The sequence below is a fragment of the Bubalus bubalis genome, chromosome 4 (assembly GCF_019923935.1).
Source record: "Bubalus bubalis isolate 160015118507 breed Murrah chromosome 4, NDDB_SH_1, whole genome shotgun sequence".
Classification (NCBI taxonomy): Eukaryota; Metazoa; Chordata; class Mammalia; order Artiodactyla; family Bovidae; genus Bubalus; species Bubalus bubalis.
The window spans coordinates 91,421,840-91,449,514 of record NC_059160.1 but is presented as its reverse complement, the minus strand read 5'-3'; the positions used below and the strand labels follow the sequence as shown (position 1 = coordinate 91,449,514).

At 42.3% G+C, this 27,675-nt stretch overlaps 1 protein-coding gene across 9 annotated transcripts in view; it reads left to right on the top strand.

Annotated features, from left to right (window-relative positions):
- Positions 1-7,492: 7,492 nt before the first annotated feature.
- Positions 7,493-27,675, top strand: part of LOC102407231 (natural resistance-associated macrophage protein 2) — a 33,415-nt gene continuing 13,232 nt past the window's right edge. For 3 of the 9 annotated variants that reach the window (XM_025284158.3, XM_025284159.2, XR_003108904.2), the window contains exons 1-15: positions 7,494-7,635; positions 13,298-13,381; positions 15,602-15,753; positions 16,455-16,574; positions 17,012-17,131; positions 18,591-18,697; positions 19,975-20,045; positions 20,153-20,220; positions 21,280-21,435; positions 22,096-22,254; positions 22,931-23,017; positions 23,926-24,045; positions 24,200-24,349; positions 24,884-24,957; positions 25,823-25,976. In XM_025284158.3, the coding sequence (XP_025139943.1) occupies positions 7,590-7,635; positions 13,298-13,381; positions 15,602-15,753; positions 16,455-16,574; positions 17,012-17,131; positions 18,591-18,697; positions 19,975-20,045; positions 20,153-20,220; positions 21,280-21,435; positions 22,096-22,254; positions 22,931-23,017; positions 23,926-24,045; positions 24,200-24,349; positions 24,884-24,957; positions 25,823-25,976 (1,668 nt within the window). In that variant the 5' untranslated portion in view covers positions 7,494-7,589. Of the gene's footprint in view, positions 7,636-13,297; positions 13,382-15,601; positions 15,754-16,454; positions 16,575-17,011; positions 17,132-18,590; positions 18,698-19,974; positions 20,046-20,152; positions 20,221-21,279; positions 21,436-22,095; positions 22,255-22,930; positions 23,018-23,925; positions 24,046-24,199; positions 24,350-24,883; positions 24,958-25,524; positions 25,977-27,675 lie in introns of those variants that run through there. The other 6 variants (XM_025284162.3, XM_025284157.2, XM_025284163.2 and 3 more) reach the window with 4 other exon arrangements.

Sequence of the window (27,675 nt, the reverse complement as noted above, 5' to 3'; positions counted from 1 at the left end):
AGACTGTTAGCATAACTGATGCTATTTGGGCCCCTAGGGGTCCTCTTGTTTTTCCACTGACCTGACCTAGGACTGTACAGTCCACTGAATCACTTCTCTGTTGCCAAGTACTTTGTAGTTCATAGGTATTGTTTGATAACCACTGGGCCTATGACATTAGTAACCCATTAATAAATCTTGACTTAGGAATGCATGTCCTGTTTTGACCACCTACCCCATATCCTAGTTTAACAATAAAATCATCCCATTGGCCCCTTGGCCGTGTGGACTGCAGTTGTGAAAGCTTCTGGATTATTTTTCTCCCAATCCCACCCTGTGAGTAAGTACCATGTATTAATAATAAACTGAAGCATGATTATATGGAGCTGCCTGTCTTGCTTTCCTGTCTCAAAATGCCATCTCAGTTTGATGGGCACTTTTTGTTCCCTCTGTCCTCCAACAAAAAGGGAGGGGAGGGAAGAGTTAGGGGGCTTCCCAGTTGGCTTAGTGGTAAAGAATCCACTTGCCAATGCAAGAGACATAGGAGAGGTAGGTTTGATTCTTGAGTTGGGAAGATCCCTTGGAGAAGGGAATGGCTACCCACTCCAGTATTCTTGCCTGGGAAATTCTATGGACAGAGGAGGCTGGTGGGCTACAGTCCATGGGTTCACGCAGAGTCGGATATGACTTGGTGCCTAAGCACACACACAAAGACTCAATTTTAGAAATATACACATAAATATAAACAGACATAGTCTAATTATTAGTCTTCGTTGCCTGACAGCCACAACAGATTTTAAAAATGGGATGATATATTTATGGGTATATTTATACTTAACACCTCCTATATATCTGGACTTTGTTAGCACCAGGTGTTCTGGAAAGACGCTGGGTCTGGCTGCTCACAACTCAAAGCCAATAAACAAGCCAGGTTGGTGGAAAGAAAAGTATGCTTTATTTCAGACGCTGGCAACTGGGAGTTGAGGGGTATTCGTCTGTCCAAAGGTTGACCCTTCTCCCCATAGGTAAGAGATTTTATAGACAGAAAGAGGGGACTACATACAGAAGCAGCACAGTTCACTCTGACAGTCATCTCCAAATTGGTCATTTGGTAGTCTGACCAGCGTCTCTTGATTGTTTCAGGTATAGTTAATCTTCAGTTCCGGGGTCTGATTTCTTTAAGGCCAGTTCTCGGAATTGTGGCAGCTCATGTTGTGGGTACAGCCTGGTCATTGTGTAGTTAACTTCTCCACCTGGAGTTTCAGTATCTATAAGACAGCTCACAGGATATGGCTCAGAATATTATCTACAGTCCTTGAGAAGCAATTAAAAGTCCTTCACTATGCTTAATGACTACATTATTATTATTAGGCATCCTTTGACTGTTTTCTTTTGTTTTCTCATTTCTCACTTCTCAGATTAAACTTATTCTTTGACTAAAGTTCTCTGCAGACAAAAGGCAGGCAGAAGACATTGGGTAGGAAATAGGGATCAAGGACCTAAGGCTCCTGCTCTGTTTCACAGGTATATAAAGATACCTGCTGCTTTTGAGAAGCTCACATTTTAGTGGAAGAAGAAAGCACAAAAACATTAACCCACGAAAGTATTCTGCTTATCTTATTTGTGTTGTATCAATACCACCGATCTTCTGCCTGGTATGTAGTTGATTTTCATTAAGTATATTCAGAATGATTTAGTGCTAGGGTAGTGTAAGAACTGTTTGGGTAGCAGGCAGAATGTATAATGCTGCCTGGAGGAAGGAGTCCCGGAAAGCTTCAACAGAGATGGATATTGTAATGGAACTAATAGTCCTAACGATAAAAACAACAATAATGAGTTTCTCAGGTAAGGAAGGTGTATGACTGTTAGCATAACTGATGCTATCTTGGGCCCCTAGGGGTCCTCTTGTTTTTCCACTGACCCGACCCAAGACTGTACAGTCCACTGAATCACGTCTCTGTTGCCAAGAGCTTTGTAGTTAATAAGTATCATTTAATAATCCTTAAAGTCTTGTAGCCCTTATGCTCTGCTGATCCTCAAACAATGACAACCTTTTGCTGACGTATTCCAGGAAAGTAGTTACTCCTCATAAATCTAGACTTAGGAACACAGGTCCTATTTTGAGCACCTAACTTAATACCCTGTTTTAATAATATAATTGTCCCAATGGCTCCTGGATGGTGTGGAATTCAGTCACCCATGCTTCTGGACCATTGCCCAATCTCACTTTGTAAGTTGTTTTTCAGCCACTCAGTAGAGTCTAATTCTTTGCAATCCCATGAATTGCAGCATGCCAGGCTTCCCTGTCCTTCATTATCTCTTGGAGTTTGCTCAAACTCATGTCCAACCATTTTATCCTCTGTTGTTCCCTTCTCCTCCTGCCCTCAATATTTCCCAGCATCAGATTCTTTTCCAGTGAGTTGGCTGTACCCATCAGGTGGCCAGAGTATTGGAGCTTCAGCTTCAGCATCAGTCCTTCCAGTGAATATTCAGGGTTGATTTCCTTTAGGATTGACTGCTTTGATTTCCTTGTTGTCCAAGGGACTCTCAAGGGTCTTCATCAGCACCACAGTTTTAAAGCATCAATTGTTAGGCTCTCACCCTTTTCTATGGTCCATTTCTCACATCCATACATGACCACTGGAAAAACCATAGCTTTGACCATATGGATTTTTGTCAGCAAAGTGATGTCTCTGCTTTTTAATATGCTGTCTCGGTTCATCATAGCTTTTCTTCCAAGGAGGAAGCATCTTTTAATTTCATGGCTGCAGTCACTGTTCATAGTGAATTTGGAGCCCAGGAAAGTAAACTCTGTCATTGTTTCCACATTTTCCCCATCTATGTGCCATAAAATGATTGGACAGGATGTCATGATGTTAGTTTTTTTAATGTTGAGTTTTAAGCCAGCTGTCCTCTTTAATAGCTGTCCTCTTTCAGCTTCATCAAGAGGCTCTTATGTTTCTTTTCACTTTCTGCCAAGAGGGTGGTGTCATCTGCACATTTGAGGTTATTGATATTTCTCCTGGAAATTTTAATTCCAGCTTGAGCTTCATCTGCTGGGCATTTTGCATGATATAGCCTGCATATACATTAAAGAAGCAGGGTGACAATATACAGCCTTGATGTACTCCTTTTCCAATTTGGAACTAATCTGTTGTTCCATGTCCAGTTCTAACTATTGCTTCTTGACCTGCATACAGATTTCGAAGGAGGCAGGAAAGGTGGTCCTGTATTCCCATCACTTGAAGAATTTTCCACAGTTTGTTGTGATCCTCACAATCAAAGGCTTTAGCGTAGTCAATGAAGCAGAAGTAGTTTTTTTCTGGAATTCCCTTGCTTTCTCTATGATCAGTGGATGTTGGCAATCTAATTTCTGGTTCCTCTGCCTTTTCTAAATCCAGCTTGTACATCTGGAAGTCTTGGTTCACATACTGTTGAAGCATAGCTTGAAGGATTTTGAGCATTACCTTGCTAGCATGTGAAATGAACACAATTGTGTGGCAGTCTGAACACTCTTTGGCATTGCCCTTCTTTGGGACTGAAATAAAAACTGAACTTTTCCCATCCTGTGGCCACTGCTGAGTTTTTGAAATTTGCTGGCATATTGAATGGTGATAGAGTTCTGCCAAGAGAATGCACTGGTCATAGCAAACACCCTCTTCCAACAACACAAGAGACTCCTCTACACCTGGACATCACCAGATGGTCAACACCGAAATCAGATTGATTATATTCTTTGCAGCCAAAGATGGAGAAGCTCTATACAGTCAGCAAAATCAAGACCAGGAGCTGACTGTGGCTCGGATCATGAACTCCTTATTGCCAAATTCTGACTGAAATTGAAGAAAGGGGAGAAAACTACTAGACCATTCAGGTATGACCTAAATCATATCCCTTATGACTATCCAGTGGAAGTGAGAAATAGATTTAAGGGACTAGATCTGATAGATAGAACGCCTGATACACTATGGATGGAGGTTCGTGACATTGTACAGGAGACAGGAATCAAGACCATCCCCAAGAAAATGAAATGCAAAAAAGCAAAATGGCTGTCTGAGAAGGCCTTACAAATAGCTGTGAAAAGAAAAGGAGATGGGAAGATGGGAAGCGAAAAGCAAAGGAGAAAAGGAAAGATATACCCATTTGAATGCAGAGTTCCAAAGAATAGCAAAGAGAGATAAGAAAGCCTTCCTCAGTGATCAATGCAAAGAAATAGAGGAAAACAATAGAATGGGAAAGACTAGAGATCTCATCAAGAAAATTAGAGATACCAAGGGAACATTTCATGCAGAGATGGGCACAATAAAGGACAGAAATGGTAGGGACCTAACAGAAGCAGAAGATATTAAGAACAGGTGGCAAAAATACACAGAAGAACTGTACAAAAAAGATCTTTATGACCCAGATAATCACGATGGTGTGATCACTCACCTAGAGCCAGACATCCTGGAATGTGAAGTCAAGTGGGCCTTAAGAAGCATCACTACGAACAGAGCTGGTGGAGGTGATGGAATTCCAGTTGAGCTATTTCAAATCCTAAAAGATGATGTTGTGAAAGTGCTGCACTCAATATGCCAGCAAATCTGGAAAACTCAGCAGTGGTCACAGGACTGGAAAAGGTCAGTTTTCATTCCAATCCCAAAGAAAGGCAATGTCAAAGAATGCTCAAGCTACCACAAAATTGCACTCATCTCACACGCTAGTAAAGTAATGCTCAAAATTCTCCAAGCCAGGCTTCAGCAATATGTGAACCATGAACTTCCAGATGTTCCAGCTGGTTTTAGAAAAGACAGAGGAACCAGAGATCAAATTGCCAACATCTGCTGGATCATCGAAAAAGCAAGAGAGTTCCAGAAAAACATCTATTTCTGCTTTATTGACTATGCCAAAGCCTTTGACTGTGTGGATCACAACAAACTGTGGAAAATGCTGAAAGAGATGGGCATACCAGACCACCTGACCTGCCTCTTGAGAAACCTGTATGCAAGTCAGGAAGCAACAGTTGGAACTGGACATGGAACAACAGACTGGTTCCAAATAGGAAAAGGAGTACGTCAAGGCTGTATATTGTCACCCTGCTTATTTAACTTCTATGCAGAGTACATCATGAGAAACACTGGGCTGGAGGAAGCACAAGCTGGAATCAAGATTGCCAGGAGAAATATCAATAATCTCAGATATGCAGATGACACCACCCTTACGGCAGAAAGTGAAGAAGAACTAAAGAGCCTCTTGATGAAAGTGAAAGAGGAGAGTAAAAAAGTTGGCTGAACGCTCAACATTCAGAAAACTAAGATCATGGCATCCGGTCCCATCACTTGATGGCAAATAGATGGGGAAACAGTGGAAACAGAAGCTGACTTTATTTTTTGGGCTCCAAAATCACTGCAGATGGTGATTGCAGCCTTGAAATTAAAAGATGCTTACTCCTTGGAAGGAAAGTTATGACCAACCTAGACAACATATTCAAAAGCAGAGACATTACTTTGCCAACAAAGGTCCGTCTAGTCAAGACTATGGTTTTTCCAGTGGTCATGTATGGATGTGAGAGTTGGACTATAAAGAAAGCTGAGTGCTGAAGAATTGATGCTTTCAAACTGTGGTATCGGAGAAGACTCTTGAGAGTCCCTTGGACTGCAGGAGATCCAAGCAGTCCATCCTAAAGGACATCAGTCCTGGGTGTTCACTGGAAGGACTGATGTTGAAGCTGAAACTCCTAAACTTTGGCCACCTGATGCTAAGAGCTGACTCATTTGAAAAGACCTGATGCTGGGAAAGATTGAGGGCCAGATGAGAAGGGGACGAAAGAGGATGAGATGGCTGGATGGCATCAACGACTCAATGTACATGGGTTTCAGTGGACTCCGGGAGTTGGTGATGGACAGGGAGGCCTGGCTTGCTGCGGTTCATGGGGTTGCAAAGAGTCGGACACAACTGAGCGACTGAACTGAACTGAACTGAGTGCTGAAGTTTAACAGCATCAACTTTTAGGATTTCAAATAGCTCAGGTGGAATTCCATCACCTCCACTAGCTTTGTTCATAGTAATGCTGATTGTAAACTGAAACATTATTATATGGAGCTGCCTGTCTTTCTTTCCATCTCAAGATGCCATTTCATTTTGATGGGCACTTTTTGTTCCTTCTGTCCTCCAACAAAAAGGGAGGGGTGGGAGAAGTTTGGGGAGCTTCCCAGGTGGCTCCTTTGTAAGGAATCCTCCTGCCAACGCAGGAGACATAGGAGACGCAGATTAGATCCCTAGGTCGGGAAGATCCCTTGGAGGAGAAAATAGCAACCTTCTTCGTATTCTTGTCTGGAAAATCCCATAGACCAGTGGAGCTTTGTGGGCTATATATAGTCCATGGGGTTGCAAAAAGTCAGACAGGACTGAGGTTCTGAGCAGGTACAAACAGGAGGAGTTAATTTCAGGCAGTTCAGGGAAAACAAAAGCTTGAAAAAGAATATTGAGAGAGTGGATGGGAGGTGAGCATGGAAGGAAAAGTCTCCTGTTCAAATAAAAAGCACATACGATACAGATACATATTAGCATCTATACAGAAATCAGTTGGTTATTTTGGTACTGTGAAATGTTCAGTGAATTTACATAAATAGGATTTTATAAAAGAGGATCATTTCCAAGCTGGAGATTTGAATGGAAGGAAATTGTTTTAGATGGAGGCACTATAGTATGGTAGTGGGGAGCTGGCTCTTTGGATCTAACAAATCTTTATTCAAAGCCTGGCTCTATCACTCACTTGTGGGTCTTTAGGCAAAGTACTTAATCTCCCTCAGACCTAGGTTCCTAATATACAAAATTAAGATCATAGTTCTTGCCTCACAAATTTATTGTGAGGATTAATTCCTATTTATAACATTTTACATATGGTGTTTGATATATAGTAAGAATTCCATTAATGTTGTCAGTTACTATAAGTGAATAGCAGGGACCCAGTAGGCAAGACGTGAGTGTGTATGTTGGGAGCAATTCCTGAGTAAATGTGAGAGGGGTGCTATGGTAGATTCTCCTTGTGAAATGCATTCCTATTTTGGGAGTCCTAAACTAAAACAGGGCCTTTTCCTTAAACACGTTTGTTCTTGGGTGCTTTCGTATGTCTTCTTTTTTTCTTCTATTTTCCCATGAAGGCAGGTACATTGAGCCCAACCCAGTCTAAGCCAGGTATGCTTTAGGAAACTTGTCTGCTGTAGAACAAGGAGAAAAGAGATAGGTCAAATTGTAGTGGGATGACTTCTAGTCCTGGAATAAAGACATCTTCGTCTTGTGATGCTATGCTATTCTGTGACTCTAGCTCCTGCGAAAGGAGACAGAGATGAAATCTCAGAATAAAAGTTTTCAAATGCAATTAATTGTTCATTAGTATCCAGGAATGGCAGATATATGAAGTTTTTCTTTTCAGGGCAGGTCAAAGATGAGATTTGATTATACTTCTAAGAGTGTTATTTGCTTCTTGAAATTTCCTCTGGTATCTTTAACAATGTGTTGCCCAGAGAAGCATAAGAGGCATTGTCTAACCAAGAGAAGGTGCACTCCTCTGCATATATAGAGGCAAGAAGCAGGAGCAGCAGTGGAGGAAGTCAGACCCAGCCTGCATAATGAAGAAGCAGAGTAAGAAGGTGGCAGCCCCACACTGTGAGCTAAGTAAGTAGCCAGCAATAAGCATATAATAGCCCAGGGACTCTACCCACCAGAGCAGACCTGGAACACGACAAGGAGGCTCCAGCCATTTTATTTTCTAGTTGCAGTAGACGTTCCCAAAGGAAAGGTTCTGTTCTGGAGGGACTTCATTAAGCCTTTCTGAAACTCCCCATATGTGTTGCAGAGAGATTCTCAGAATTAATTTGTAGATTTTCTTTTCTCTCTAGGAGAAATTCTCTATGGAAACCCGCCTGTATCAGATGTTTGATGATGCTCAGCCCAGTTTTTTGGGTCCCTGAATTTGCTTGTACTTTGTCCTTTATTTGGATTTTGCTTTTTGCAGTTTACTCTCCTTTCCTCTTCTCTTGGACTCCTTTATCAACTAATAAAAATTTCTCCTAGCAGTTTTTACATGAAGAAAGATGTTGGAGGGTTTTATGCTTTTCTTCTCTAGATCTATGACTTGCTTAGATATGCTTGGTTACCTTTAAGGAAAGCGGTTATGGGGGCCATGTGGGGGCCAGTAGAGAGAGGGGTCTAAGAATGTTTCTGGCAGTTGTAAGGGACATTGTAGAAAATTAGGGTGGTTAGTCAGACTATTCTCCCTTCTGAAGCACCACTAGCCTGGTCGTCATCTTCAGAGAAAGACTGGGATGTGCGATTGAAACTGGGAATGGAGCGGGACTGCTTTTGGGTAGGTGGAAAATAAAGTTTGGGAGAAGAAGCGAGGCAGCTGAGTAGGAGAAAGGAAAATTCATTGCTAAGACTTCGGAATAGGGCACCTGATGCAGTCGAACTGGCTGCACTAGCTGATGCTTCGCGGTTCCTCCCAGGTGTGGGGCGCTCTTGGTGGGGCAGCAGATACTATGATATGGCTCTGGGGGCGAGAGGTGGCTATACTTTGCAGGGTGGAGCTGGAACTCTCATAGAGCCGTGTCTCAGAAGAAATGATCTTGTCTTCCAGGGCCTAACGAGGCCACGGCGAACTACAGCAGGAAACGTACTCGTCCGCAGGTTGCTAGCGTGGTGGGAGACTCCACAGCACAGTGTGGGTTGGACCAGCTCCAGCACTAGCTCAGCCGCAGACAGCTCCCGCCCAGGCCTCCGTGGCCCCGCCCCCAATCAGCCTGAAGTGGGCGGAGACTCGGGGTCCGTAGTCAGCCTGCCACGCGCGTTGGCCCCACGGCGAATATGGAGCATCCAACCCGAAGGACTGTGCGGCTGCGATCCTGTGGGTCAGCCGCAGGGCGTGTAAGGGGAGGCTGGCGTGGGGCTGGCTCCAGGGATATGGAGCCGCTGGAGCGGGGACCGATTGTCAGGTGGTTGCGGAGCCGGTAAGGTGGGGAGTGGGCCAGGTCAGGGGTCACGCGGGCGCCCCGCTTTCCCGGGCTCCGGGCGGCTCGAGGGCAAGCCTGGGAGCAGGCGCCGCGGCCAGTATTTGGCGTGCGGGGCGCCAGGCGGGTCTGCGAGGGGCGGCGCGGGCTGGAGGGCCTGGACGCGGGTTCCAGATGGAGCTGCATTCTTCAAAGGAAGAGCGAGAGGAGGGCGCCGGGAGCGGGGGTCGGGAAGCTAACGCCGGAGGTCGCAGGGGCCTCGCCCCTTCCCCGCCGCGGCCTAAGGAGACCTAAAGAGAAAATGGCTGAAACCCTGGGCGGTCCGGACCTGCCGCGGTCCCGGGACCCGTGGTCGAAGGTCTGCTGACCCCGCTTCACGCCGCGGGAGAGGCCGACGGACGCGGGGCAAGGTCCCCTCGGCCTCCTTGTTATCTTCTGAGCCCTGATGCCCCGTCCGCTCCCTGGGCCTCCCGCCGCCGCAATTCAGCGAAAGAATTCATTTTACCACAGGCGACATCCAAGAAGCGCCTCTTCGTGTGAAGGGCCTGGACAGACCGCTGAGTCCTGCTGTGTATCGGTTTTAGGGCTGTTTGTGCAGCCTCCAGGCTCAGGAACTTTTGTAGGGGCGTTGTCGCACTCCCTGTGTGAGAAGGGTGGCTGGCTGCTCGACATCTGTTCAGTTTTATAGGTTCCTGCTGTTGCAGCTATGTTTACTTTTGGACATTCTGTTTTTGTTTGTTTTGTTTTCAATTGGTTTCCCCCAATTCTCTTCATATATCAGACTTTTTCAAAGAGCATCATTGAAGAAGTTGAGTAACCTGGACTTGAGTTTTCCAGTGTGTAAAGATATTCCAATACCGTCCACTGCTTTCATAAGGAGTGTTACGAAGTTAAGGGAATGTGACACCTCTTTAAAGTAAAATCAGAAGCAAAAATTCTATGGAATGCGAGGCAAGAGGAGACAGGTTTCCAGAAATTTTTGCTGGCCATAGTTCTAGTGAATATTGCTGCAACTAGGGGACCTTGTGTTTCTCCCTTGATTCCCGTGGAATCTGAACCCCAACTAGTCTTGGCTCTGTAAACCTTTGAGCAAGATTCTTAGCCTCTTTGTTCCTTTGTTTCCACATACTTAAAATGGGGATTGATAATATCAGTCTTAAAGAGCTGATGGGGAGTATTGAATTAATACGCATAACGTGCTCAGAACATTTCCTAGCATGTAGGAGTTTTTGTTATTATTACCTGTAAGTGCCTTCTTTCCCCTAAAAGATTCCACAATAAAGGAATTTTGATCCCCTGAACCTATTGCCCGTGAACCCTTAGGCCTGTTTTTCATCCTTGTCATTCATTACCTGAGGGTATAGTATGATTACCTGTGACAATAGACTTTCTGCTGAGTTTAGTTTATCATTAAGACTACATGGAAAACTCCAGCTATGCAGTACTGGGTCTGTCCATGATAGCTATGTTGGGTAAATGAAAACTTGACTGTTTAGTTTTTTATTGGATAATATTTCATTTATATTCTTGGCCTAGGCCATTGTTTTTTTTTTTTCCTGAAGTCAATGCCCCAAAGACCATGATTGCAGCATACTTGGTTCCAGGATGGCTATGGGACTTGGGTGGAGAATTTTTGGGCAGCCTGGCTGTACTTTTTGCTAGTGAATGGGGAAGCGGTACATAAATCTTACTCTACTGTTACAAAGTCAGCAGTGATCCCTTGGAATGTACACAGAGATACTAAGCAGCTTTGGTTGATTTTTTTCCTTTTTAAACATTTACTTATTTTGTTTATTATTTATTTGAGTGCATCAAATCTCAGCTGTGATGCTCTCGCGTCTCTGTGGTGCTGGCTCAGTAGTTGCCTCTCTGCATGTGGGATCTTAGTTCCCCAACGGGGGATCAAACCTACATCCCCTGTGTTGGAAAGTGGACTCTTCAAACCACTGGACCACCAGGGAAGTCCTTGGTTCAGTTTTGACTCAGTGAAGTGACGAGGTTACACACTGGTATTTACAAAGCAGCATCTTTTCTAATATTTGACTTTTAATGCTAAGAGCTTGGGTGGGTGCTGTGAAATCAAAGATACCTTTATCCCCTATTTCCTTATTGTGTATATAAACAGAAATGTCTGCTGACAGACTTAGGCTCTTTATGTGAGCTTAAAAGTTTCTCTCAGGTTCTCTTGTTACTACTTGAAAGGCTCTAATGAAAGACTTCTGTCTTGAGATTCTCTCCTTCCAAAAAGCTGCTGTTTATATAGGTAGCAGAATTGGGACCTAATCGCAAAATGAGAAACTTTGAGTTTACAAAAAAGAACATCGTTTAGTGCATAATATGCTGGCCTGATTTGACTGAAGTACTTATGGTGTAAATTCAATTATTTTTTTTACTAGATGAATTAAGATTTTTAGCTGGAGTTTCAATATCAAAGTCTCCAAATGAATAGAATGAATATACAGAAAAGTAGAAAGATACAGTAGACCTGAAAAGCACTGTAAAAGCAATTCAAGATAATTAAGATTTATATAATTTTCACACAACAGTAGGATACAAATTGTGTTCAAGCTCCCGTAGACTGTAAACTAGGAGACACTGGAACATATCCAGGAACATAAAACAATGTGCAAAAATTTCATGATCTAAAGGTATTAAAATCATACAGAGTCTGTTTCTTATCACTGTGGAATCATGTTAGAAATCAATATCGAAAGATATTTGCAAATAACCCACATATTTTCAAGTGCAATGTGACATTTACCAAGAGAAATCTTCGACTTAGCCTTGAAAGTCTCAATAAAGTTAGACTGAAAAAAACAGAGGAGGTGATTGCAGAGAAAAAAGCATTTAAATGAGAAATTAGTATCAAAATATAAAATATTAAAGATACTTTAAACAAAATCCCATGTATTTGGAAATTAAATGTCCACTTTTAAATGATGGGTGTACCTGAGAAGCCTTAACAAGGAAAATTAGAAAATATTTGTAATAGAATGAAAATGAAAAGACTGTTTGCCAAGATTTGTTGCATGAAGCTGAAGCTGCTCAAGGCAGTTAAATACAGTGTGGAATCTTGAATAAGGTATAAAAACAAATAATGGACACGCATATAATTTTGTGAAATCTGACTCGATGTTCTGATGAGAAAGTTGGAATCTAGGGAATTCCCTGTTGGCCCAGAGGTTAAGATTCAGTGCTTTCACTGTCAGGCTGGGATTCCATCCTTGTCCTGGGAACTAAGATCCTACAAGCTGCATGGCACAGCAAAAAAAAAGAAGTTGGAATCTAGGATCCATTTTCTCTCTTGGACAGAGATTTCACAGAAAAGATCAGACTTACTGTGTTTTATTAGCTCTGTAAGTAGTTATGGGACTAATCATTTAGAATACTAATAGTAAAAATTTATTTAAATTTTAATTTATTAAACATTTTGTCTTGAGATACTTGTGTTTAAAATTATTTTACAAGCACCTTTTCACACTTCATACTTGGAGAAAAAGCACACTACCATCTCGATTGTTTACTTTTTAAAGATAAACTTTCAAGGCCTGTTATGAATAGGAATTTTCCTCAATTGTATTGAAGACTTCTGTGCCTTCTGAAACAGGATATCAGTCATCACAACAAAAATAATCTGTAATAATTGAATTGGTTCCTCATGAGTAGGTCAAAAATGAGAAACTTTTGATAATAACAATATTAATAATAATGTTCTTTTAAAAATAACTACTCTTAACACTTTTGGACACTTCTATTTTATTTTGTTTATTTAATCAATTAATTTTTTGGCAGGGGAGTTCCTATGTTTTCTATATTAGCATGAGGTGCTGTGTTTTACACTCCAGAAGATACCCCACCGCACCCTTACCCTCACCACCGGCTTCTGAGAAAATTGAAACTTGAGCTCACTTGAGTTGTTTGTTGGATCAAAAGGAGTTATAGATTCTATCCTTAAAAACCCATCAAAATGAGGGGAAGTCAGTCTTTTAAATATTTGGATTAATCTGGAGGCAAAGGCAGAGATTGAGTGATTGCCTGCAGACCTCTCTGTGGAGGCTGATTAAAACCCACTTCCCTGAAATACTTTTTACTTGTTTGGTTTTGAATTCTTGCCACCAAAATCATGATGAAAACGTTTACATTTTTTTCTGTTAAACATCTCTTAATCATATTCTGAAAACTGTGATTATTTTCAAGGTTATCTAATTCAGTAGAACAGTTATTCATTTCATATAGTAAGGGTTCAGTCATACAGAGTCACAGAATGCTTGTTTTGAACTTGTTTTTATTTGTTCTTGCTAATTCCTCTCCCTCTCTTCTCTCCTTTCCAGAATCCTGTTCTATGAATTCAGACACTCAGGTATCCTCCATAGTATTGGGTCCTGCATCTTCTGTTCAGATATCTGTTCCAGATGGTAATTGATTGCTTTGTGCTATTGACTCATTTTTATTTGGAATTAGGCTTAAGCCAGTAACATTTTACCATATTGTCGTTCTTGTCCTCTGTTCCATCAAAAATTGTCTGCATTTCCTATCTTCTGGGACTTCCCTGTAGCTCAGTTGGTAAAGAATCCACCTGCAGTGCAGGAGTCCGCGTGAAACACAGGAGACCCAGGTTCGATTCCTGGGTTAGGAAGATGCCCTGGAGAAGGAAATGGGAACCCACTCTAGTATTCTTGCCTGGGAAATCCATGGACAGAGGTGCCTGGCAGGCTACAGACCATGGGGTTGCAAGAGTTGGACTAAAGCACCATTGTACCCCAGCCAACAATATCATGGAGACCTGCTCCATTCAGAGGTCACCACCTGGTGCCTTAGGCTGTAAATGAAATGGATTTATAACCACAGAGACCTCCCTCATAACTTATTTCTGGTTCTGAGAAGAGCTAAGATTAGCTTCAAGTTTGGTTTCTTATAGCAGTAGTGCTTAGCTAGGGCTTCCCTGGTGGTTCAGATGTTAAAGAATCTGCCTACAGTATGGGAGACCTGGGTTCGATCCCTGGGTTGGGAAGATCCCCTGGAGAAGGAAATGGCAGCCCACTCTAGTATTCTTTCTTGGAGAATTCCATGGGCAGAGGAGTCTGGCAGGCTACAGTCCATGGGGTCACAGAAAGTCGGACACGACTGAGCGACTAACACTTTGAGTACTTGAAAAGGCAGTATAACTTGCAGCCTGGCATAAAAACCTCTAGGGTGGTTTAGTTCAGTTTAGTCGCTCACTCGTGTCCAACTCTTTGCGACCCCATGAATTGCAGCATGCCAGGCCTCCCTGTCCATCACCAACTCCCAGAGTTCACTCAAACTCATGTCCATCGAGTCGGTGATGCCATCCAGCCATCTCATCCTCTGTTGTCCCCTTCTCCTCCTGCCCCCAATCCCTCCCAGCATCAGGGTCTTTTCCAATGAGTCAACTCTTTGCTAGGGTGGTTAGGCTGCTTCAGATGAGAATGCAGCAGGAAAATACTGAACTAGCGCCTTATAGAGTATTTAATGAGACTGTGCTTTGACTAATCCTTCCTGATTCTAAATTTCTCTAGACTTTGCATTCTTTTTCTGTAAATTTCCTCCTTAGTTCAGTAACGCTTAAGGTAAAGTGAGTCAGTTCCCTATAGAAAGAAAACTGCAAAGATATCTTGGTAACCCTGAGATTAGAGCTTGGTGGTTAAAAATAACCATTTGATGGCTACACACACTGAGTTTCCTAACTTTCTTGTCTCTTAACACTTTTCTCCCAGACACTCTGTCTCCCTGCATTTAAAATTAGCAGCAAAATGCAGGAGGAAGGGAAACACCGATGATTAGTCTGCAATGAGCCCTCCTGTCCTGAGGGTGATAACTACCCTCCTCCCCAAGCTGTTCACTGCAGATCTTAGTCAGATGGCAAAGGGTTCCTGTTTGGTGGTTTCCTTGCAGCTTCTGATTTTAGCCTGAAATGTGGCAGGATTTTGCAAGTTACCAATTTTGGGGGAAGCCTGATGGAGATATAATGTCCAAGGATGATCCTTTGAGTTCAGTTCAGTCGCTCAGTCATCTCCAACTCTTTGCAACCCCATGAATCACAGCACGCCAGGCCTCCCTGTCCATCACCAACTCCCAGAGTTCACTCAAACTCATGTCCATCGAGTTGGTAAATCCTACCAAATAACGGATGGAGGGTGGAGAGGGGAGTGTCCCATTAGCCTATTTCCTTCTAAAAGTTAAGATTTTAGGTTATCAGTGAGGCTAGTCTGGGGATGTTATATATTGAGCCCTAGACATCAGTGATTTTAGAAGAAAATGAAATGATTCTAAAAATTGGCAAATGATAATAGAAGTGTGAAAGTAGGGGGAAACCGTTTGTGAGATTAATGTTGAAAACTGATGTAGAGTTGAGTGACCAGGGAAGAGGGCTGAGAGGGAGCTTTATCACCATAACCATTTTTGTATTTCTCACATTTTCAGCCATGTGAATGTATTGCCTATTCAAAATGTAATTTATTAACAATATAAATAAAAATAAAGTAAATTGAGATAGAGACAGGTCAGTCTTATGTGTTTAGGTATTAAAAGATTTAATTTCAGTATTTCTAAGATGATTATTAATATTAGAGTATTTTGTTAATTTTAACTCATTTCTTCTCAAACTGTTAATTCAGAGGATGCTTTTGGAGACCATGGGGACTCTGCCAGTCTTGGTGCCATCAACCCTGCCTACAGTAATTCCTCAATTCCTCAGTCCTCCAGGGGCCTCTCAGAGGAGCAGTTCACCACCTACCTGGATGAGAATCATGCCGTTCTTGAAGAGAAGGTTAGTGACAGGTCCTTGGAGGAAAACATTATTATCTGGGGAAAACCTATGAATTCAGAGTCTGCTGGACAACTCAAAATCAATAGCCTCAGAGTCAGTTCTGGCGGGCAATCTCTGAAGACTGAATTTTTGTAGTCAGAGTAAACAGAAACTGTTAAGGAAACTAAGGTCCTTGAAAAACAGTCGCCAAGTTGTACTAGTGAGTATTTTTTGATCCAGAAACGAGAATTTCAGGTTCCTTTTTACGGTGCCTTTTGTCTAATTTGGATAGTACTGATATTCTTGCTGGGGTTTTAGAATGAAAGGCTGTTGGAAAGGGCAAGTAAGAGAAGGGTTGGACTCTTATTTGGACAGAGTTGACTGTCTTATTGATAAGCTGTGGAGTAGATGGCAATTAAACTTGGACACACCCATGTCCAACTTCGGAAATCCTGTTTATGAAACTGATACTGTTGCTTTTTATGTGATAAAATAATAAATTAGATCAGCAGTTTGGAGGTGGGTGATAATTTTTTTATTTCTCCAAGAGACACTTTATTATTATTATTTTTTAACGTTTTATTCTGTACTGGACTATAGTCAATTATCAATGTTGTGACAGTTTCAGGTGGCAGCAAAGGGAGTCAGCCATACATATGCATGTGTATCCATTCTCTCCCAAAGGTGATAATCATTTTGCTTTGTTTTCCTCTCTCGTACAGCACTCTTGTTTTAGCTTTCGTAAACTCTGGGTCTTCACAGGACCAGGACTTCTTATGAGCGTTGTGGATCCAGGAAACATTGAATGTGATTTGCAGTCTGGAGCACTGGCTGGATTTAAGGTGAACATGGAGTCCTCCCTCTTTCCTTTTTAAACACACACAGCGCACCACAGCCTTTTCCTCTGCTCTGCCTGCTGGGTATCAGCCTTGGTGGCTACATGCTGATACATCATTGGCTCTGACACTTAGGTGAAAAGTACTTTTCCATCTGTTTTTAAATTTTATTTTGTCATGTAGTTGGTTTTTAATTTTATTTTACCCAGGTAGTTTCCTTGAACAAAAGTGAAACAGCAAATAGGAAAAACTAAGACTCAGAAAGGTGCAAGGTGACCTAGCAAGTTCTGTGCAGAATGTGATAGAGAACTCAGTCATTGGATCCCTGAACGGGGCGCTTTCCTGAGTATACTGTTTCCCATTCCCATTCCCATTGCCAAACAACCAAACCCAAACTTCCAGTTGTCTCATGAGTGTAATGTTGGGATTGTGTTCTTCTCTAGCTGCTCTGGGTTCTTCTGTTGGCCACCATTGTCGGGGTCCTGCTCCAAACGCTTGCAGCTAGGCTGGGAGTGGTCACCGGGCTTCATCTTGCTGAAGTGTGTTACCGTCAGTATCCTAGGGTGAGCAGCGTTTGTCTGTTACTCATAGGTAACTGTGTGTCTGGCAACCTGTGCTGTCCCACCGCCTCCCCCCGCCCCAATACGGAAATAGTGGAGGAAGAGGGGATCTGTGTCCCAGAGGACTGGCAGTCCCAAGGGAAATTCTGTAGTTTCTCTTGCTGCTAAACCATGTTTCTGCACTCCTTCAAAATCTAACGAGACTCACATTTACCAGAAAGTTTCCTTAGACGTTTCTGAGTGAGTAAACACTTACCTTTTACTATGCCTTTTGGCACCAAGCAGGGCCCAGTCCACAAAGGGGCGGGGCTGTTTTCTAAAGCTTTTTTTTTCATTCATCCATATTACTCCATTACTTTGCATTATGCATATTTTCTTTTTTGTTTGTCTTTGCTGTCAATCTGAAGTAAGTTTTTTTCTTTTACTAGGACATGTTTGGCAGGATCTTTGAATTTGTTAATGATGCTTTTTCATTTTACCTTGACCCTGGAGTTTACACTGTCCTCTATAGTTTCTTTCTGGATATTTAGGTCTTTCTTGTTCCTGCTTAAGTCACGAATGGATAGACGCAGGGTCTGGAAGATAGCTTTAAACTGACTTGATCTTTAGATAAGTATCTACCTGCAGTTTTTTCTTAAAGTTTAATCTCCTTTCCTGGCTGTGAGAGAGTATCTTTACCTGCCTTTTTTTGTTTTGTTTTTATATGTGTCTCAAAAAAAAAAAAAAAAAAAAAAACACCTGGTAATTTATAGTTTGTTTAGCTTCTCTTTCTTCATGTATCTCAGCTGTTGTTTTTTGTGACTTTTTTTTCAGTAGTAGGTACATGAAAGTGGTCCCCCCAAGGCCCCCTGCCCCCTGCTTCAATGAGCTGGCACTACTAAATTTCTTTCTGTTTAATTATTTGATGAGATTATCTTCCAGATTTTGTTATTGGACACCCCGTTCCAACACTTTGTCCTGAGTCCCTTTTGCATATCTGTCTTTTTTAACTTGCTTGCGCATTATTATATTAAGGATGACTCCAGCCTTTTCATGTTTGTTTTGTCTCTTCAGCTATGGTCAGGATAGATATTTTTTCTATAGTATTTCTGTTCTCTCCTGAACAATATTTTGACCATTTTAGCATCCTCATTTCCCCCTAAGAATTTTAGGATTGTTTTTAGGCAAAAAAAGTTAAGTGGAAATAATGAATGGAAATTTCATTTTTTCTGTCAAGTGAAACGGAAGGAGAAGAAATTGGCATCAGCTGCTGCCCTGACCCTGACTCACAGGCTCTGCCACAAAGAGCAGCCTGGCCCTCTCCAGCAGGGGGCCAAAGCTGAGTTCTGGTTCTTCATCTCTAGACCTAAGGTTTAATAAAGGACTGTTTATGGATCACTACCAAAATGTGAATTCTAAACTATGGGGGAAGTTCTTAGAAATGATTAATTAGAACCATATCTTTCTGCTGTTTGGTGTTTAGGTTCCACGAATCCTTCTGTGGCTGATGGTGGAGTTGGCTATCATTGGCGTAGATATGCAAGAAGTTATTGGCTCAGCTATTGCCATCAATCTCCTGTCTGCAGGAAGGTGAGAGGTTTTCCTTCTAGAAAGTAATCAGTGTTTTGTGAGATTTAAAAACAAGTATCAAAACAAAAGTCCTTCCCAGGTGGCTTAGTGGTAAAGAATCCTCCTGTGAAGCAGTAGGTACAAGTTTGATCCCTCGATTGGGAAGATTTCCTGCTGAAGGAAATTGCACCCCACTCCAGTATTCTTGCTTGGGATATCCTATGGATAGAGGAGCCTGGCGGACCAGAATCCATGCAGTTGAAAAAGAGTTGTACACAACTTAGAGACTAAGCAACAACATAAAAAGAAAAACACAAGTCATTTTCAATTTCCAAGATTCACTCAAGTATTATTTTTTCTGTAGAACCTTTCTAAAACTACCTTCCTTTCTCCTGGCAGATGTAGGCTCTATATCTTTCATGTTCTCATGTTGGATAATACATACCTGTGTTATCCAGAGTGTGGCAGTGTGTATTATAATTAATTTGTATGTCAGTTTATCCCAAGTGAGGTCATTGAGAGATAAGACCAATGCTTTTCAGTTTTGTGTCCTGAATGTCTGAAATACTAGACAAAGTTTGAATGAATGTATTGTTTCACTTTGACAAACCTAGACAGTGTGTTAAAAAAGAAAGACATTACTTTAGTGACAGAGGTCCTTATAGTCAAGGCTATGGTCTTTCCAGTAGTCATGTACGGATGTGAGAGCTGGACCAAAAAAAAGGCTGAGCGCCGAAGAACTGCTGCTTTTGAACTATGGTGCTGGAGAAGACTCTTGAGTCACTTAGACAGCAAGGAGATGAAACTAGTCAATCTTAAGGAAATCAACCCTGAAGACTCATTGGAAAGACTGATGGTGAGGCTGAGCTCTAATACTTTGGCCACCTGGTGCTAATAGCTAGGCTCATTGGTAAAAGACCCTAATGCTGGGAAAGATTTATGGCAGAAGGAGAAGAGGGCGACAGAGGACGAAATGGTTGGATGGCATCACTGATTGAATAGGCATGAACTTGGGCAAACTCTGGGAGATGAGATGGTAAGGCACAGGGAAGCCTGGCGTGCTGCAGTCCATGGGATCTCAAGGAGTTGAACACAACTTGATGACTGAACGGCAACAACAAATTGTTTCATTTAGTGCTGTGATCCTAAACTACCCAGGGCCTGGCCTGCTTACCATGGATCCATATTCCAAGTCCTTGCTCCTGCAAGTGTCAGATATCTGGAGAACTGTTGGGAAAAGAGTCATTCTCAATGTTTCTTTTCTTTCCTTAAAACTCTGTTTTTCATCTCTGACCTAGGATTCCACTATGGGGTGGAGTTCTCATCACCATTGCAGATACATTTGCATTTCTCTTTTTGGACAACTATGGTAAGGAGCATGGGAATGGAGGGGTCAGTCAGAGGAGCTGCTTTCCATCATGTGATTTACGGGGAAATCTGCCTTCTGTGGACTCACTGCTACATTTTCCCCTTCAGGTTTGCGAAAGCTAGAAACATTTTTTGGTTTTATGTTCACTGTTATGGCCCTCACATTTGGCTATGAGGTGAGTATTACAGGCTATTCATTAACTTCATTTTTTTATTAGCTTTTTAAAACAAGATTTTTGTTCTTTTATTGTAAGAGATGGTAGGTTTTAACAAAAAGCCAAATTCAACCTTATGCCAATTTTAAAGGAATGAATTGTAGCAAAGACTAGTGTCCAAGGAAGGCCTGCAGGGACTCTTAGTTCAATTGATTAGAATTTCTGGAACTTTCCAAACTAATCTCCTAGGTTCGCCATCCCAATAACAGCAGCCTTGTAGAGGGTTGGGAAAGGGGTTGCAGGGTTATTCTTGGCTGGTACCTAAACGGATTCTGTTTTTGCTCATCCTGGTTGACAGTAATTGCAGCTTGGACTGTCTCTGTATTGTAGCAATGAACTATAGGGGATACAGGGCCTATTTCCTGGTTTGTGCCCCAGTCCCAACACTCCACTGGGTTAAAACTAACTCTACCATTATATGTAGTGAAGTGAAACCCAGCACCTTTCTATGTCCAATTATTATAGACTGACTTCTGTTTATTGCCCTAGCTAATAAGCTTTTAACAATACATCTGCTCTAAGTAGATGATATACCTTGGTCTAAGGCTTCCAAGGGAAATGCTGAACCAGGAAAAAAGTGTATATGAGAAGTGTTTCTGAGTGAGTCTCAGCAGATGCTAGAGGCAAGCATAAGTGATTTTTATATACATGGTGAGCACAGAAGCATGGTTAGTGTGGGTAATCAAGACTTGACTGTATTCTAAGGTGTGTGTCTGACAGGAGTTATTGTGGCACTAATATCAATAAGGCACTTAGCAGCTGTTTTATTGCTTTAGAATATTAATTGCATTCTCTACACATCTATTTTGTATATATAAAATACAATATGAAATGTCTGGACACTCCAGTCCTAAATTCTCTGAACTGTGCTGCTTGGTTTTTTTTGGATGATTCTGTGTTCCTCATTTCCTGTGTATTTGTTGATGAAGGGGTTTAAAAAGGATGCAGTGTCTCTAGTACTGTGTTACTCCCTAGTCTCATGTTCCAATAAAGGCTAATAGCTGTTCTGTTTGTGTGTAGTATGTTACAGTGAATCCCAGCCAGACCCAAATCCTCAGAGGCATGTTCCTGCCATCCTGTTCAGACTGTCATACCCCACAGATCATGCAGGCTGTGGCCATTGTGGGTGCCATTATCATGCCACACAACATATACCTGCATTCTGCCTTAGTCAAGGTGAGCAAAACCTTTCTTATCTCAGTGGCCTGTGTAGTTCATGGGACCTTCTCCTTTAATTGCAAGGGACACACACTTAGTTTACAACTGTTAGAGCCCTGAAGGAGCACGTGTTTTTCCACAGTTGGCCTCCACACAGTTGGACTCTGTTTTTATCACAAAGGTGACCAGAGATAACAGACCCCATAGAGAAGAGCCTAAAGTCCCTCCTAAAAATACTGAAGATGTACCATGTTTCCCAACTTTAAATCTCAGAAGCCTGAATGGCCCCCTAGTGGTCAGGGGAAAAAAGCCCAACCTGGCTTTTACAGTCAGTCCAACACAATCATTAGCTGGGAGATTTCAGAGACTTTTGTCATTAAGGTTGTCTCCTGCTTAGGTCTGAAATCAGGTTGTTTTTATAGGTCAGCAGTTCTTCCAGCCACAGTAACTGAGGGCTCAGAAGTCACTTGGTCACTTTTTCCAGTTTGGGGATGTGTGATACCATCACAGGGTCATGACTTCTCACTCAGTGAACTGGGATGTAAGTGGAATCTCACACATTTCATGTGATTAGTTGTTTGCCATTGAGGACTTTCAGTGGACTCCATACTCATGAAATATTGCAATTAACTTGTTCCAACAGTTTAAAAAAACTGACTTTTGCTGTTACCTCTCTAGTCCAGACATATAGACCGAGCCAAAAGGCAGGAAGTTCGAGAAGCCAATAAGTACTTCTTCATTGACTGCTGCATTGCTCTCTTTGTTTCCTTTATCATCAACACCTGTGTCATCTCAGTGTTTGCCGAAGCATTTTTTGAGAAAACCAACGAGCAGGTGGTAAGTAAGCCAGGGACATGGGTAGTAGTGAATGTGAGGGTAAAGAGAAAAGCTGACTGGGGCAGGAAAACGTGACAGTGACTTAGAGCGCAGGGGAAATGGATCTCAGTGCTGCCCCTAAGTCACTGCTCCAGTCGTGGTTTACACTCTGGGGCTGTGGTGCAGCTCAGCCCATCCTTCCCAGCTTTTGACTGGGAAGGGAGTTCTCCTCGGACAAAGGTTGCCTCTTGCTGTTGTTAGTGGCTTCACGTCTGTTTGCTCTTTCTCATCCCCTTTCCCTTCCTGTTTACTGACTACCAGCTGCCTGCCAGTCCTACTGGTGATGACAGGTTGGGAGGAATCAACACACAGAAAACAGAATCTGTGGCTAGGCAGGCTGTTTTGTCACTTTGAATTCTCTGTCCTCGTGACTCCTGATTGCCAGTCTGGTCTTGATGACTCCTTTGTTTCCCATCATAGGACCTCTGACTTCTGTCTCTGCTTTGACTAAGGGCTCCTATTCTGGGTGTCCTCTCATATTTGTGGCCAGTCTCTGCTCTCATCAGAATCCATGTCCAGTTTCTTGCTTTTAGCATCTGTCTCTTAGATGACCTGTGTGTGAGCTGTAGGAGAGGTCTTCTTAATCTGAGTCCTGACCTCAAAATTAAAAGTCGTTCCTAAACTTCTCTGGTTCCAGGTTGCAGTCTGTAAAAACAGCAGCAGTCCCCACACTCACCTTTTCCCAGACGATAACTCAACACTGGCTGTGGACATCTACAAAGGGGTAAACCTGTTCAGATTTCTGATCTTTGCCCCTGAATCAAGATTCTTAACATAGTATCTGGTCTTTTCTGAGGGTTCACTTCAGAGCTCAGCATGTCTTCTCTGGATTGTTGAGCATTGTTATTCAGAGGTCCCATGCCAGACAAGCCTTTTGGATTATGGAAGGAAATATAAGATCAGCTGAAAATATGAATTGTATCCGTGATTCTTAAACTTGTGTTGATAGCATGTTGTGCTATAGGTGTTAATTGGCATCAAAGCAAGTGTTCTTAGTAAAGTGGTCTTTTTTTTTTTATATATTTGTTCTCCTCCCCAACCCCTCATCCTTGTGGCTGGAGACTTTATATATTTAGGCCATGCTGTGTGGCATGTGGGATCTAGTTCCCTGACCAGGGATCATCCCATGTCCCCTGCATTCCGAGCATGAAGTCTTAACCACTGGACTACCAGGAAAGTCCCAGGAAAGTGGTCTTTATTGGGACCTCTCTGTCCCTTTTATGCCAGGTACATTGTGAACCTCCAAGAGTAGAATAAATAGTATGCAGCATCTCCAGAATTCATTTGCACTTTATCTCCATTTCTATTACCGTCTTCTAGAATACTGTATTAAGGAATATAATTTGGGAAATGTATTGTAGACATTTTTTAATAGTTAACATATAAGTTGAGGATAAAGGCTTTAGGAGCCTAGAGAAGAGAAGGGACTAGGCTGAGGAGGAATGGGGGCCCATCCAGCAGACTTTAGGTTGAAAGCCTCTAGAATGAGGTCAGGACCCGAGTCTCGCTTCTGGGACAGTGCCAGCACAGCGCTCGGTAGAGGTGGGTGCGTAGCCAGGAATGGGGAGAGGTGACACCAAGGATATGTTTGGGGTGTTGTCTCAGGTGATCTCTCTTCCCTTGCCTGTCCAGGGTGTTGTGCTGGGGTGTTACTTCGGGCCTGCCGCTCTCTACATCTGGGCAGTGGGGATCCTGGCTGCGGGGCAGAGCTCCACCATGACAGGAACCTATTCCGGCCAGTTTGTCATGGAGGTACGTGCTGCTGTGACTGGGATAGACGAGAGGAAGAGGACGTTGCCCTTTTGTCCTTTCTTAATCCCATGCCTCTAAGGTCTTCCCGAACCTCCCCAGACCTTTTTCTGTTTCCTCTTCCAGACATTCATCCTGTTTCTGTGTTTTCTTCCAGGGATTCCTGAACCTAAAGTGGTCACGCTTTGCCCGAGTGAGTCTGACCCGCTCTATTGCCATCATCCCCGCTCTGCTTGTGGCCGTCTTCCAAGACGTGGAGCATCTAACAGGGTTGAATGACATCCTGAATGTTCTTCAGAGCTTACAGGTGAGGAGGGAGCTGGGGAAACTCACATCCCGTTGAGTCAGGAGGCATTCTGTATTGCCCTTAGGTACCAAGCCTAGTGTGGGTGTGGGGAAAATTCAGAGCAAGAAAGAGACACATTCTTGGTCTACAGTGAAAACATATGAATCTCTGGCATCTCAAAGGCTTTTAGAAATGACTTGTTTTTTTTTCTAAGCCTGTTGAATGGGAATTATAAGCGGTAATTACACAAAGAACACAATGTTATTGTTTGTTAATCCAAGCAAACATTAAATAATGTATAAGACACTCCTTGGTTTTATGGAGGTTAAGAAAATTTGGCAGATACAAATTTATTAAGACACTATGAGCATAATTGATGCTAGGTTCATGTTACAGATTTCCACATAACCCTCCAGCATGTTGTGATGACAGGAATAATTTCTCACAAAGTAGGTGAGGCAGGGTCTGTGGTTCTGTTTTGCTAAGAGTGCTGCTCTCTGGGGTTTTACAAGAACCCTCCATAGCTTTGTCTGATCTTAGTTTTCTCTTTTCCAGCTTCCCTTTGCTCTCATACCCATTCTAACATATACGAGCTTGCGACCGGTCATGAGCGAATTTGCCAATGGACTGTGAGTGTTTCTTTTAGTTCCCAAAGATGTGTGGGGGAAGGGTATCTTCATCAAACAGGCCAGTCAGAAAATCAGTTATAGGGGAGCTATATGCTTTAAGAAGTGATTGCTAGAGCTGCCCCTTCAATCTATGACTTAGAAAATAGAGACTATTGGGGACTTTCCCTGAAACTAAGGTCTCACATACCACAGAGAATGGCCAAAAATTAAAAACAAATAAGCACAACATTGTATATCGACTCTACTTCAATTTAAAAGAAAAATGAAGATAGAGATTGTGTATGTAACAAAGGACGGAAAGCACATTTTTTGTTCTAATACCTTTTCTATATATCTTTAAAGGACATGCATATTTGAAATGACTTGTTTCATCTCTAGGGACTCAAGACTTTTTTCAGTTTTAGGGCTTGTTCCATTTTTAGGGAATTAAATAATAGGGATTATTTGATAGTGTTATTTTTCCTCTTTCTCTCTGTGCGTGTGTGTGTGTGTGTGCGCGCATGCCACTTAGTCGTGTCTGATTCTTTGTGACCCATTGTAATTTGTGACCATGGTGTTCTTCTCCAGGCAAGAATACTGGAGTGGGTAGCCATTCCCTTCTCCATGGGATCTTCGTGACCCGGGGATCGAGCCCAGGTCTCCTGCACTGCAGGCAGATTCTTAGCTGACTGAACCACGAGGGAAGCCTTTCTTTCTCCCTAACATTGCATAACTTTAACCCTTTTAACCTAATCTGGGACATAAGATCTACTTTTAAGTTTATTTTGAAATGCTGCTTACTCCTGCCTAAGGAGATACAGTGTCTTTTTCCATCTGCGGACAGGGTGGACTATTCTACCAATAATTGTGCTGATTCTTTTCACAGAGGCTTGAGGATCGTGGGCGGTATTGTGGTCCTTATCATCTGTTCCATCAACATGTACTTTGTGGTGGTTTATGTCCAGGATGTAGGGCATATGGTATTGTACGTGGTGGCTGCAGTGGTCAGCATAGCTTATCTGAGCTTTGTGTTTTACTTGGTAAGTCCAGTTGGAAGGGGCAGGGGTGGTCAAGGGGGGCTAACACTCAGAAGACAGAGGACCCAAAAGAGCGCATAGCTATCTATCTTCAGGTTATTGATACAATTTACATGAAATCGTTAAACCAGCTGTGACTAAAGAATATTTTTAGCCATAAATTTTCCCTCGGTTCCTAAGTGCTGTCATTTTTCTGTCATTCCATCTGATTTCCATTCCTAATACTTCCTAACAAGGGAGTGTAGTATGTTTGAAAAACTCAAAGAATATCAGCTGTGTAGAAAGTAGAGAGTGGTAAAAGATGGGGTTGGAGAAGGGAGCTGTGTTGTGTGATTTCAGATCTTTGGAGGGCAGCACATGTGGATTCACAGCCCTGCCCAGCTCTACTATTTAATAGCTGTCCAGTGTTGAAATTAGTAAATAGTGATATTCTCTCTTTGAATTATTCTAGAATTATTAAAAATGATGGTTATAAAACATAGCTCTGTAAAAAAGGAATGCATAATTATGTATACCTAGATAATCAAAAAATTATCAAAAGTCTAGAGTAAATTATGTAAAAATGTATGAGTAGATGCCTTAGGATGATGGGATTATGGATATATTCTTTCTCTATTTTGCAGATCTATAATGTTACTTATATCAGTGAAAAGCAGTGATAGCTACAACACATCCACCTCCCTGTCCTACACAGGTTTCTCTAAAAAACACAGGGTTCAGGATTAGGGACAGCAGAATTTATAATGTATCTGCTACAGAGAATGGCAAGGCTGGAGGATGGAAACCCCCTGCTCATCTTTCTAACACTGACCTAGTTCCCATGCCTGGAGAAGGCGATGGCACCCCACTCCAGTACTCTTGCCTGGAAAATCCCATGGATGGAGGAACCTGGTGGGCTGCAGTCCATGGGGTCGGTAAGAGTCGATACCAGTGAGCAACTTCACTTTCACTTTTTACTTTCATGCACTGGAGAAGGAAATGGCAACCCACTCCAGTATTCTTGCCTGGAGAATCCCAGGGATGGGGGAGCCTGGTGGGCTGCCATCTATGGGGTTGCACAGAGTCGGACACGACTGAAGCGACTTAGCAGCAGTAGTTCCCATGCCAGTATCTGCCACAGGGTAGGTACTTGATTGGGAAAACATTTTAGTAAATATTGAAAAATTATGACTTGAGTAGATATATCTCTTCTTTTTTCCTCCTGAGTGAACCATGGGCACACTAAGATTATGATGAGCCTGTAATATAGGGACTTACTCTAAGGAAACCCAAGTAACACAGAAGTTGTTTTAAAAATTTGCAGCAAGGCATTCTCTGGTGGTATAGTCATTAGGATTTCCGGCTTTCACTTCAAAGTCCCCGACAGACAGACACACACACACACACACCCCCGCCCAAAGAAAATGCTGTAGAAGTTAAGGGGATCTTTCCTTTATGCAGATGTGCTGAATTGTTCTCAGTCAGCCTGACACTATAGAAATTGTTGAAGACCTACTTTTAAGGCCGATCACTGATTCTAGAGTGAAGTACTACTGTTTAATCAGGAGACTATTGCGATTTTATTAGTCACTCATTCCCCATAGTGTAAGGAATGTGATAAGCCTGAACAAAAGTGGTATTCTCGGAACTCTCCCAATCAGATAAAAGAAGCAAACACAAAGCAGTAGGAACAAAGGGAACTGAGTATCGAAATTAGTACAAC